The sequence below is a fragment of the Anser brachyrhynchus genome (genome assembly GCF_964034855.1).
Source record: "Anser brachyrhynchus genome assembly, chromosome: 1".
NCBI classification, from domain to species: domain Eukaryota; kingdom Metazoa; phylum Chordata; class Aves; order Anseriformes; family Anatidae; genus Anser; species Anser brachyrhynchus.
This window is the reverse complement of record NC_137694.1, coordinates 123848203-123861395: the sequence shown is the minus strand read 5'-3', so window position 1 is coordinate 123861395 and position 13193 is coordinate 123848203. Positions and strand designations below refer to the sequence as shown.

The 13193-nt window shown below is 36.0% G+C and overlaps 1 protein-coding gene across 23 annotated transcripts in view; it reads right to left on the bottom strand.

Moving 5' to 3' along the window:
* DMD (dystrophin) overlaps positions 1–13193 on the bottom strand; it is a 1241121-nt gene that overhangs the window by 666876 nt on the left and 561052 nt on the right. For all 23 annotated transcript variants that reach the window (XM_080576230.1, XM_080576221.1, XM_080576232.1 and 20 more), the window contains 2 exons: positions 11054–11209; positions 4944–5114 (listed from right to left, as the gene is read on the bottom strand). In XM_080576230.1, the coding sequence (XP_080432356.1) occupies positions 4944–5114; positions 11054–11209 (327 nt within the window). The remainder of the gene's footprint in view (positions 1–4943; positions 5115–11053; positions 11210–13193) is intronic.

The window sequence follows — 13193 nt, the reverse complement described above, 5'->3', positions numbered from 1 at the left end:
ACCTTATCTGAACAATTCTCTGCCATTTGGAAAAGAATCTGAAGCACATTTACTATAAGTTGTGATTTCCTTTATATTTACATATACAAAAATTCAGATCTGTCTTGGGCTGTACACATCAATATTAAGCCTAACTAGAAATACAAACAGAAGGATCAGATAATTAAATGTCTGTTAAATAAAGCTTCCATCCAAAAGCTGGGCGTATGTTTTGTGATCTCTTAGAAAAAGGTCTGAGGTAATGGAACTCATCCAACGGACATCATCCCAGGCACTGTTCCTTTCACAGTAAAGAAATAAGATAAACCAAAGACCAGGTGCACCTCTGGGTAATGTGAAAATTATCACTCCTGTGTATTATTAGAAAGTAGAGTAATAAATAACCAATGACATAAGTAAGCAACAACACTTTTCCCACCTTTTTAAAAAAAATACACAGAGACCATCAACACAACATCAAAGTGAAAAAGCCATCTTCCGATTACTTCAAATCTCAATTATTCAGAGTTCTTACATATGAAATCCTGGACCCACTGAATTCAGTTGAAAAACTAGCAGGGTTGTAAAGACAGGAGGAATTCCACAGTGCATTATCAGGTAGGACCTTCCCTGTAGGATATAATGCATTACATCCCAGGTAAACTAACATTTATTTATTTTTTTTTCAGATCTTCTAAATAACATACATAATATCTTCTTTGATAACATTTTTATTTTTTAAATTTGACCTTTCTTCATCCAGTGACAGTCTACTTACATTTTATTCATTGCGATATAACAGATAGCATTGGACCCATAGCTCAGAGTGTTTCTGAGCAGTAGTTCATAACAGTAAGACTGCTGTGTATCAAATTAAACTGCTATTTTTTTTATTTTTTTTTTCAGGCAAACCAGAATTGTAGCTAAGTAACAAGGATGATGTTTTATTTTTATTTTATTTTATTATTTGTAGTTTAGGTACATAGATTTAAAAATTCAAAATCAGCAAAGGAGAGAAGTTACATATGCCTCCACAAAACCTGTATATTGTGAATTACGTGAAAGTAATGTTAATAATTCAAATGTCTCTAAAAGAAATGGTGGGATTAAAGAATTAATCAGAAACTGACATTATGGCCTTCTCAATAGCTGATTATATACATTTATTTGTTTATTCACAGCACATCTTTTATTTTTTATTACATTCTGGCCACTGACTATGAATCAGTTGGTACAATTTTCAGGTCATTTTATTTCACTTATTTTACTGACAGGAAATATGTTGTTAAATATGTTAGCTAATATAATTCTGCGTACTTCAAGCTAACTTCATACTCACTGGTATTATACTCTCTAGCTGAAATATAACATTAAAGTACTAGAAGAATTATACTGCTGATAGCAGGGAGCGATAGAGAATTTTTTCTGGTAATACCACCTGCCTTTTCCTTTTGGAGAATATGGTTTCCTGGCAATCTAATCTTATCAGGCCAGCTCCTGATTAAAAGACAAATAAACCCCACAATGATTAACGTCTTCCATGATAAATATGTTCACTAACTCAGTCTTCTAATTATAAATGGATTTTTAATATAGAATATTTAATGACTATTTTGCTACTCGTATGTCATTTTTCTTATCTATTATAACAGAACTGAATTCAAGTGGAAAGATTTAGCTTGTCTCTACTGAGTAAAAAGACACAACTCACAGTCTTCGGTATTTTGCTCATCTCATTTCACATAACTCAGCCAACAAGTTTTTGTTCTGTCCTTAGAAAAATTCTAGATGTGCACAAATAACACATTTCCCTTCATGTAAAGATCGTTGCTTTTCATTAATGTCATTTCCTGCTCCACTTGGACACTCCTTTTTACTTCCAGGTGTTTATTACTTGAAGACAATGTTCTCACAGATGATTTTGTTCTTCTAACCTCTATAATTATCTTTGAACTCCCCTGACTTCCATTCACTTTTAAAAACTCTTGGGTACTGAAAAGGGATTAGAAATAAGTGCATTAATAAATATAACTGTTTCCTTGTTCTGTAAGGAAAAAAGATTATGATCTCTCTGCTTAGGTAGACTGACTGCTGCACACATCCAATTTTCAGTTCATTCACACTGCTGAGTTCTCCCCCCCCCCCCCCCCCATTTTCCATGTTAGTTTTTCTGCATACTTTCCTCACAATGGCAATCTGCTGGGTCTAATTCATCTCCTGGTGCATTTCATTAGATTGGTTACTGTCTTCAGCAGCCTACTTATTCAGGAAGCACAAAGCCCAAAGCTGTGACATTAATCAGATACTGTGCAGACCTGCTTCTGGGGACTGAATTATTGACGTACTTTTTTTTATGATGCTACATTGAAATCAACATAGAAGTATCAGTGGCGTACTTGTGAAGTCCTCAAAATGATTTTAAAGTGTCCAAGGTAACATGAAACATTTCCTGCCCTTTAGTGGGAGCAGATTATTTTGGGAAAAAATATAATCATATCACATAATATCTGCACATATTATATTTGGAATGATAAGTTCTGCCACTGACACTATTTGTTGGATTGTTCAAAATTAAAAGTGTGCTCTTATTTATGTGAATATTGGCTTGGACTTCCTAAGGAAAATCAATCCTGATAAAGGAATTATGAATACATGCAGTAAATACATAGTTCAAGAAGAGGCAGCCATTTTCATTCAAAGTTGTTTATTCTTATTGTAGTGATCAGCTGACTGAAGCAGAAGAGCTGAGGTACTACATAAGGTCAGTCTTATATTAAGGGTTTGCACTGGAGTTGAAGCCAAAATTTGCTTGTTACCAGGGTGTTTTTTTTTTGCAACCCTTTATGTATCATTTCCTCATGAGAATTCATAATACTGTAGCATTAAGAATAGTAAGTAGAGCAGTTCACCTGCTTGATACATTTTTCATGTTAATATTTCTCATTTTAATTAGCTTTTGTTAACTTTTTTTTTGATTGTTATAAGGTAAAAATATGTTGTACTTGTCGTAGCAAAAGGGCGACATAACAAGGACTTCCCACTGTGTAACTGTGCTAATCATCAGACTAAGTTCTAATTATGCTATTTCTGAAGCATTAAGGTTCACATCTAACAATTAAATGATATCAAAGACAAATCTTTCTATTTAACCTGCTGTGAAGCTATACATGTCTGAATTAACTTTCCTGAAAAAGCACATAGGAACATACAGTTTATATTTCTGTTTTGGTAGATATGTACTGTGTAGTTTAGCAACACCAAAGATTGTTTTTACTTTCTTTACCAGGTAAATGGACTGAGTCATGGACTAACTAGCAGGTTAGTTTGGAGGCATGACAAACCTCTATCATCTAATATAATATCTCTTAAATATCTGACGTCCTATATTATGTGTGATAAGATCACAATATTGATCAAAAGTGATGAGAGGAACTGTGTAATATTTTACAGTGAAGGCAGCAAGTGAAAATGAGAAAATATCATGCAAGAATGGGGTATCTTAGGGATCAAGGTTTTTGTTCCAAAGTCAAAGTAGTAATAGTCAAAGAAGTAACTGTAATATAGTAAAACCTGATCTTTACATATGCTCGGACATTACTTTTAAAACACTGTCATTCTTAGGGACTGATGACAAAAGAAAAGACTCCGTATCTCACAAAAGACTTGTAGTTTTTTGTTTGTTTGTTTTGTTAGTTTTTTGTTTGTTTTCTTGTTACTTGTTTCATAAATTATCAGTGTTTTTCAAGGCTGAAGGCATCTTATCAAAGGGTTAGTGAAAGCTTGAAAGGGGCAGTTAAAAACAAAACAAAAAACCCACACATATTCCAAAAAATACAGGAAACTAGAAGCCAATTGTACACCAGTGCCTGAAACCGCTACAGCCTTTCAAAGAATTTATAAAGTTGCCTGCACATTATTCAGGACCATACCCAGAGAGTATGGTGAAACTGGTAAGATGTTTGAAGAATTTTTCCTATTAATCAAAGCTGAAGTGTGTGTGGTTTTTTTTTTTTTTTCACAAATAAACAATAATGTTTACAGTTTTTTGTTGTCTTGTTTTGAAATTATATAGGAGCACTTACTCAGAATGCTGCTGACTGCACATAATTATTTGGAAGTTTAAAGCTTTGGATAATGATGAGCACGGTTTCCTAAAAAACACAGATTTTGGTATGTGTATATAATGATGGTGTGGTTTGCTTATATTCTGAGTTAGAATGGATTTTCCTTACATATGCAGAATATAAACTAGATTAGCTTCTGTTGAATGATACTGTGCTAAGTCTTTATAACACATAGAGATACACACTTTGATGTACAACTCTTACATTCCTTTGTGATTTTTACCTAATTGTGGTATACATAGCAATTTTGAGGAAAGTTTCGTTTTAGGATTTGAATTTTAACCTAAACTAAGAGTTTGAAGTGAGGTACCATGGGAAGGAAGAAGCTCCCAGACTGAAAACGAATGAGCTACAAAACAAACAAGGTAAGGGAACAAATATTCTACCTCCTGGCTGCTATCTGACCACATGGAATATACACCCTTCTGACATCCTTAAGCTTTCATGTATTGGAGCTGTTTTACTGTTTAATACTATTCTAACCATGACTAGAATGGGATGAAAGAGAAGGCATCTCTATTTACATAGATACTGGATGGATAATTAATAGTACTCTCTGAAAAATGAAATTCTTATCTTTAAATTCATCTGTGAAGATTATTGCAGTATGAAGGTGAATTGTGCTATGGATACATATATATATACACCTCCATAGTATGTATATGTAAAGAGATTAATATGATTAAAACTTTTTGAGCATTAATGTTATTGAAAGATAATGTCTTAACAGTTACAAAGTTCTGGTAATTAAAATGCTAGAATTTGTATTCTCTTTATTGAGCTTTCTTTAATATGCATAAACTGAGATATATAAAGGTACACTGTGTGTTGCAATGTTACCTTGCCCCAGGCAATTTCAGCATCCAAATTGCTAGGCATCCCCTGCACAGATGATCTCTTTGTCAATTCCGCATCTGTCGCTGCAAGCCATTCTGTCAGAGCATTAATTTCTTTTCGTAGCTTCCGGGACAATTTCAAGCATTTCTCTAACTCTTGCTTTTTTTCTGTAACCTGCGGAAATAAAACATGTGTTTCTTAGCTCTTCAGTCTAACTGGTTTGATGATTCTTATAGTATATTCTAAGTGCCACTTACATATAAAAGCTTAACTTGAAATTTTACAAGCCAAGTTGCACTTTTAATATATTTGTCTTTCTTTAGTTCTCAGTATCTACAATTTTGCTGCTAGAATGCAAGTACCTATAACAAAAACATGTGCATAAAGAGGCTAGTTTGAACTAGCAGAAGACCCCTGCAAATCCCCTCCTCTCTTTTGAAGTCATGCATAGCAAACTAATTTAGAACAGATGAATTAACAGGCTTTCCCTGAGACACAGCATAAATATCAAAATCCTTCAAGGAGTATATTTTCATACAGATGGCTATATAGTCATATTGAATACTCAACATTTTCTATCTGTGTAACTACACCGTATAGAAGAAAAAAGACTCTCTGCCAAACAAACCCTCAAATCTTCAAGCACAAAAGTCACTGAATGATGTCAAACTAAGGCAACACAGTTAAACTTAAGTTTTGAACTTCTCAGAATACTTTTTTGTTGTCTGAATAACAGTCTTTAAATGTAGTATTTTTGCATAGGATTTTTTTTTCTTCTTTTTCAAAGCAAACAAAAAATCAGCAGACACATCCATCATTTGTAAATCCTTTCTATGGTTTAATAACACCTATCTGGGTTACTGTGGAACATACACTACATTCTTTAGTGTGTTGTTTATTAAAGCTCTCTCACACACCTCCCACCACCTTTTAAAAAATGTCTGCAACTTTAGTATGATGCTCCCAGAGCAGAATCAGACTCACACCCATCCTGCAATAGGAACATTTGTAGTTTGGACAGATTTTGCTTTCTTTCCTAGAGAACAGGAAAACCAAGGTGTCCAGGAAAACCGTGTCCCCATGCAAATCTGTTTGACATTGACTAAAGATTATGCACCTCTGTTCCAAATAAATCAACAACAAAAAGATAAAACGTACATTTTCCTAGAGAGCTGCACAAGCATTTACTCTGAGTAGGCTGTATTACAGACTTTTTAAAGGAAGTTTAGTCTGTAGACTGTAAACCCAAGTTTCTTTCCCGCAGTCCACAATCCTCCATCATAGCCCTCTCTCTACTTCTTCCTCCTCCTCATCTCCTGTCTGTTTTGTCACTTCTAGTTTCCTTAGAGCACCAACCCATGCTCACATTTGCCTGTAACCTATCACCGAGCTCAAGTCCTGTGAAATTGATTCTGGAGCTTTTACTTGGGAGTCTTCACCACAGACTTATTTGCAGCACCTTTATGTTTTTCTTTAGACTTTCCAACCTTTATGGCCTACCTAAGTCATATACTCCACCACTACCTTACAATCTTCCAGCTACCCATGTTCACGACTTCACCCTCACAGCTTCTCAGTTAGGATTTTCATATGCTGAACATTCTGGATGAGAAGTAATATGGACAATATATGTGCTATTTTTAAAGTTCTTTTAAACCTATTACCGGTGCCCGGAAGGAAGGCCGAGTATTTGTCTTGACTGTCCTGTAAGGTATTTTGGTTAACATTCTGCGGGATGGGAGGAACACAATCTTCCCTACAAGCCCCTGAGCATGTTCAGGAAGAGAGGTAAGTTTCTGAATATTTATTAGAGCAGGCAGAAGACTAAGTGAAGGGGTCTCACATAGGAACTTACACCACAATGGGCATTAGGAGATTGGTAATTAAAAAATATGAATTAATAAATTATGTTCCACTGAAATTAAAACAAAATGCTGATCAATGAAGGTGGATTGAAAGAGTGCAGTAGGTCACAAACATTTAAAAGAAATAACCTTGCATGTCAATTAATAATTGAGATTGTAGCCACTGATTTTTATTTATGTATTTTTAAATTGCAGTCTTTGTATTTCTCCCTTAAAACAATAAAATCATTAATAAAAGCAAATTTATCTTGAATAAATACAAGCATATAATAACCGGAACTTCTATTTTGGTTGCTTACCACCGCCCATATCAAGACCCTGTTTTTGCTTAATTTTGTACACTGTGATTAATTTTCCCTACATGTTGACAGTAAGACTATTTCTGTTGTTCATGAAATTAGGATTTTTTTTTTTTGGGGGGGGGGGGGCTGCAGGGGGACACTTTCAAATTTTTCCCCATCTTTATACTAGATCTTCTCCAAGAGTACAACCACTGGCAGCAAGTACCATTGTCTACAGTAGTATCAGGTATCCAAAACCAGTATCAGTGTATTCTAAAACTATGATGGCTTTTGAAAAAATATTTGTATGGCTCTATACATCTCTAAACTCTGTATATACTGTCAATAATATTATACTATTCCCATGCACACCGTGTATATCTGGAGGTTACAAATTTGTCAGTTCCTGCTTATACTTTAAACGTAAAGATGTATTTCTAAAGACAAATAGGAAACAGTGCCACCTTAAGGCCTTCTGTTTCAGACAGTGATATCAAACATACTATCTCCATAAGTTTACTCTATATTTTAAAACTATTTAAGCTATGTTAATGGTTTACTTGCAAGAATCTTTGTCTGTAATAATAAAAATACAATGAAAAAAAATAGATATTTAAGGCAAAAAGAAAGGTATTTCACATCCAAATACAGCCAAAGTTGAAGAGTCAAATTCCTGTGCAGCGCTGGGCTTGTGAGGAATCACTCTAGCATGCATTGCCCTTAGGAGAACACCGAGAACATTATTACTGTCACTTTGTTTTAGAGAGTCTAGCCCCCTCTTCTGCTGAATTATCATAAAGTGATTTGTGAGCATGCTACAGACCCTACATCATAGCTACTCACAACTAGCACACTACCTAAGCTGTACCTATTTGTGTGTATATGCATACATGTGTTTCTGTAAAAGAGAGAATAATGAATTCACAAATGAGTGAACGCAAGCACAGGCATGGAATACTTACATTAAATGCAACCACTATCACGAGACATTTAACCACATTTTGTTTTCTTGTAATTTCATTTCAAAACTATTTACACTGAGGCCACCACTAAAGTTTCGAAATTATTCATCATGTTCTCAAAGCGTATTTGTCTAAAAACAAAGGGCAAAATTTCTGGACAGACAAAACTCATTTCTAGACCAAAAAGGGGTTTAAAATCTGATACTACCTAATCAATTAGGTTTATTGATAGGAATAGATATCCAAATGTGTATATGCTAAAAACAAAAGAAGCAAATTAAAAAACAAACAACGACAACAACAACTCCTCTTCTTAAGGGGAAGTACTTCTAGGTTCAGGATCTCAAGTATTGATATAAAAAAAAATAGCAAAACTCCAGTAGGTGTTGTACAAAATTAGTAGAAATTACTGTAATTTTTCTGTCCACTTGAGAGAACAACACTTCAGCATGTTTGAATTACTGAATGATACCTCTCACACACTCTTAAGAATGTGCTTATTAAGCATTGTTTTAAACATAGGGGACCTCCTGAAACACTATATATGAAATCACACAAGTGAGTCTACACTTGAACATGTGTTTTCCCTAAGGCTACTCATTTCAGTCCTGAGATACTATTAGTTATAACTACTTTTTTTTTCTTTTTTTTTTTTGTCCTTCAAAAGAAAGGCTATGGTTCTCCAGACTCAGTGCAATCAATTAGGACTCAAAATGGCTAAGTGATTATTCTAGTTCTCTAATTTTGGGCATTTGCGACCCTCTAAAACCATCAAATACCATTATATGTGAAAGCAAATGGGAAAAATTAAATCTAGGACAACAAAAGTAAAAATAACACTACAGATTTTTGAGAGACATTAATTTTCAATATTGCTCACTTCAGATAACTAATGGCTTCCTAATGGCACATTTTTATCCCTTCATTAAGTGAGAGGTTTCCTCAAATAATGGCACTTGTCTAGCTGCAGCTACATTCAATACAATGTAGGAACAAATGCTACAGTCCTTTCTAAAATAATGGAGAAAACAAATACATTATATAATCTCCAATGATAGCTATCCACACCTTAATGAAACAGACTTTTCAGTTTTATTTACGCTCAAAAGCTTGATGTCTTTTAATACCTTTATTTTCTAGTAAGACAGAGAACTGTTTTAATTCAGGTTCCCAAACTTGTTTTATGCTATTGTAGTCAGTGGGGCTCAATAATCATCATGTGCTTAAAACACATACTGACTCATTAATCATTTATAGTTTCCCAAAATTAATATATATATATATTTTTTTTTCATTAGAAGTGTATAAATTTTAACAATAAACAGACAACCATATCTGAATTTCAGTCTTCACACAGGCACTTGCTGCACCAAATTTACTCTAATCTTACAGTTTTTATAAGTTCTCTGGATAGTTCTAATAATGAGGGCAAGAGGAGGAAAACAGACTAAGGACAGCTGTTAATTAAATTATTTGCATGAAGTTTTCTTTAGGACAACGCCACAGCTCCTCTTCAGAGCTCAACAATCCTTGTAGGGGATTGCACTTCAGTAGCAGACAACACATTCCATAGATAACGCAGACCCAGAATAAAAAGCCTTTAGGAAATGATGCAATTTTTATAATTTTTAGTCATAGTCTTGTTGATACTGGTTAGTAGTCTGACTTTCCTATTGTCTGTTTAGGTGACTTTTAGGGAAAATTTGAGTGAACAAAAACATTATCCTGTTAGAAAGCATAGCAGCATCTTACTATATGTGAGTTGATACAGAAATAGATGACGTAGAAATAAAAATTTTACACAATGAAAGACAATGCTTGGGAAATAAATAGAGATTGGTTCTATGAGGTTAGTTACATATAACTAATTTATCATTGGCATAAGGTAAAAAACTGCCACAATTTGGGAACTATTTGTCGTTGTTTTTTCATTTGTTTGTTTTTTAGTTTTCTGCAGGTGAAGCTGAAGTAAGAGAATATTGGTAATGTATTCATGTACTCCTCCTAATTATACGCTAATACACACTAAGTGGTCAAACTGAGCACTGTACAAATGTCAGAATTTTTTAAAAAAACAAGTTTCCTAAACAATTATATTCCAAGGCAATACAGTTCTCATGACAGAGCTCAAAGGATGATCACTGTTGCTCAACATGAAGAAATGTAATGATCCCTATGGAACAGAGGATGACAAATGACTAATTTCTAAAAAAGAAAGCTTGCTCATATCTGATATCTGATATGTTAAACAATGGGACAGTTATTCCATATACTCATAAAAATATTCTATGTGATTTATATATTAGGATATAGCAAACAGCTAAGTCAGGGTTTTCCATGAGATTTAAACCAGGGAATAGTTATGACAAGAACTGAGCATAGTTGTAGTTAAAGTCAGGAGTGCAGATGAAGCAAAGCAGAGTGGTACACAAATGCCTCCTGTGGAAAGTTGCAATAGCAAGAACTTATGGTCAATTTCTGGAAAACAGCAAATAGAAGCAAAATACTTAAAGATATGTACAACCAGAGGCAGAAGAAAATGAAAATTAGAATTCTCTTTTATCAAGTAGCTCATTGGGAAAAAAGAAGGGAGGGAGGGAGGGAGGGAGGGAGGGAGGGAGGGAGGGAGGGAGGAAGGAAGGAAGGAAGGAAGGAAGGAAGGAAAAAAGTTATCAATTCACAAAAAGTATTTTTCTGACCTGAAGTGTTTTGAAACTAGTGACTGTTTGAGGCATTAAAAGGAAACAACACCTACCTCTGCCCTCCTCCACCCAAACCAACAAACTACTAGAAGAAAAAAAAAAAGTAAAAAGACTTGGGAAGTAGAATTTTAAACTTTAATGAAGCAATTTTGTATTTTTCTAGAAGTTTTCTTTTTTCTCAGCACAACTGAATAGCCATTCTGATGACTGCCTTTGCCTCATTAACTTACCATACCAAGATTATTCTTCAGTTTGCCAGTTAAAAAGAGAGCGTAATTTTGTATTACCAAATACACAGCTTACCTTTGCACCCAATTCATTATATTGCAACTTCAAAGCTGTAAGCCTTTCATCCAGTTCTTTTGGGTTCTCTGTTTGCTGCTTTTGAACAATCTGCCTCCCAGTTTTTATCACTGTTTCCACTTCAGACTTCACCTCACTCAGGCTTTTATATAATTTCTATTCAAATAGAAATATGAAAGAGAAACACCCCCATTAAAAGAAGAAAGACAAAATGATCACAGAAAAGATAAAGCTATTAGAAAGATGCACTAGAATTCTCTGTATTGTTTGCTGCCTAAAAACACCATCATGCATGACTTCGAGCACCTTCCACTCCCCTTTGAAAACTGGGGAGTTGAGAGTGCTCATCAGATACCAGGCATGTGACGTAAAGGTAAAGAAAAACTCACCCTGAGTGTGTATGTAATTAAATAAATAAAAAAATAAAGTGTAATTAAAAGTTTGAGAAAAAAATATCACTTTTTCTAAATCAGAAATCAAATGAATAGATTCAGAACAGCCTATCATTACCATCATTTTCAGACACGTCAGCAAATGTAAGAGTAGAAATGTTATAGAAAATACATGCCATCAGTCATTGTTATATGACAAAGGTAATTTTCAAACTGATTTAGATAATGCAGTATTTAAAACAACAACAAACATTTTCTGTCAACTTGTACAGCTCGTTGAATGTATTTAAATTATATAAATAGCAAGTAAAGTCACTTAAAAATCTAACAGTTTTTTGTATTACTAAATCAAGAGACTGGTAGGGTAGAGGTTTTTCCCTACATTTATCAAGTGTAATTCTGTTAGCAAACTTAAATAATTAAAAAATCTACAGGAAGAAAGTATCATCAGCTAAACATGACTTGGTATCTCAAGCAATTTACCAGCCACATAAATGCCCAAATTAACATTCACGTAAATAGAACAGAAGTTGAATTTATTATTCTATTTAATCTAAGATTAAATTTTGGTCTAAAAAGGAAATTCCACTCAACTTAGCAGTGGGAAGAGACTCCACAGAAATGCAGAATATATATTATCACAGAGGTATATAAAGAACGGGAAACATAAACCTTCTAGGAAACTATTTTTGAGATGTTCCATTTACATGGCAAAGCCTAGGTAGCAGGGGGGCTTCAAGGGTGACTTCTGTGAGCAGGACCCAAAAGCTGTCCCCTGTTAGACAAGAGACAGCTCCAGTTAGCTCTAAAAGCAACCCGCTGGTGGCCAGAGCTGAGTGAGAAGCAGCCCTGCAGCCCCCCAAGTGAGTGCAGCAGGAGGGCAGGAGGTGCTCCAGGCACAGAGGAAAAGTTCCCCAAAAGTTCTCCTGCGGCCTTTGGAGAGGCCCCTGGTGGAGCAGGCTGTCCCCCTGCAGCCCATGGGTCCCACACGGAGCAGATCTCCACGCTGCAGCCCGTGGAGGAGCCCACGTGGAGCAGGTGGATGTGGCCTGGAGGAGGCTGCGGCCCATGGAGAGCCCCCGCAGGAGCAGGCCCCGGGCCGGAGCTGCAGCCCGTGGAGAGGAGCCCACGCAGGAGCAGGGGGTCTGGGGGGAGCTGCCGCCCACCCTGGGGGACCCGTGCTGGAGCAGTTTGCTCCTGGGGGATGGATGGACCCCGTGGTACGGAGCCGTGTGGGAGCAGTGCTGGAAGAGCTGCTGCCTGTGGGCAGCCCCCGCAGGCTCAGTTCGGGAAGGACGGCATCCCGTGGGAGGGACCCCATGTGGAGCAGGGGCAGAGTGACCGTGAGGGAGCGGCGGAGACGAAGAGTCAGGGACTGACCCCAGCCACCATTCCCCGTTCCCCTGTGCTGCTCGAGGGGAGGAGGTGGATGGGGAGAAGGTGTTTTTGGTTTGCTTTTAGTTTCTCACTGCTCTACCTTGCTGGTAATAGGTAATAGATTTTATTAATCTCCCTATGCTGAGTCTGTTTTACCTGTAACAATAACTCTTGAGTGATCTCCCTGTCCTTATCTCAACCCTTGAGCCCTTTTTCATCATATTTTCTCACTCTCTTCCTTTGAGGAGGGAGAGTGAGAGAACGGTTGTGGTGGAGCTTGGCTGCCCATCCATGTGATACCACCACAGATGCCTAGCTTAATTCTGTGTTCTGGCATTTTGCTATCATGTGCTGCAAAATAAATACACTGT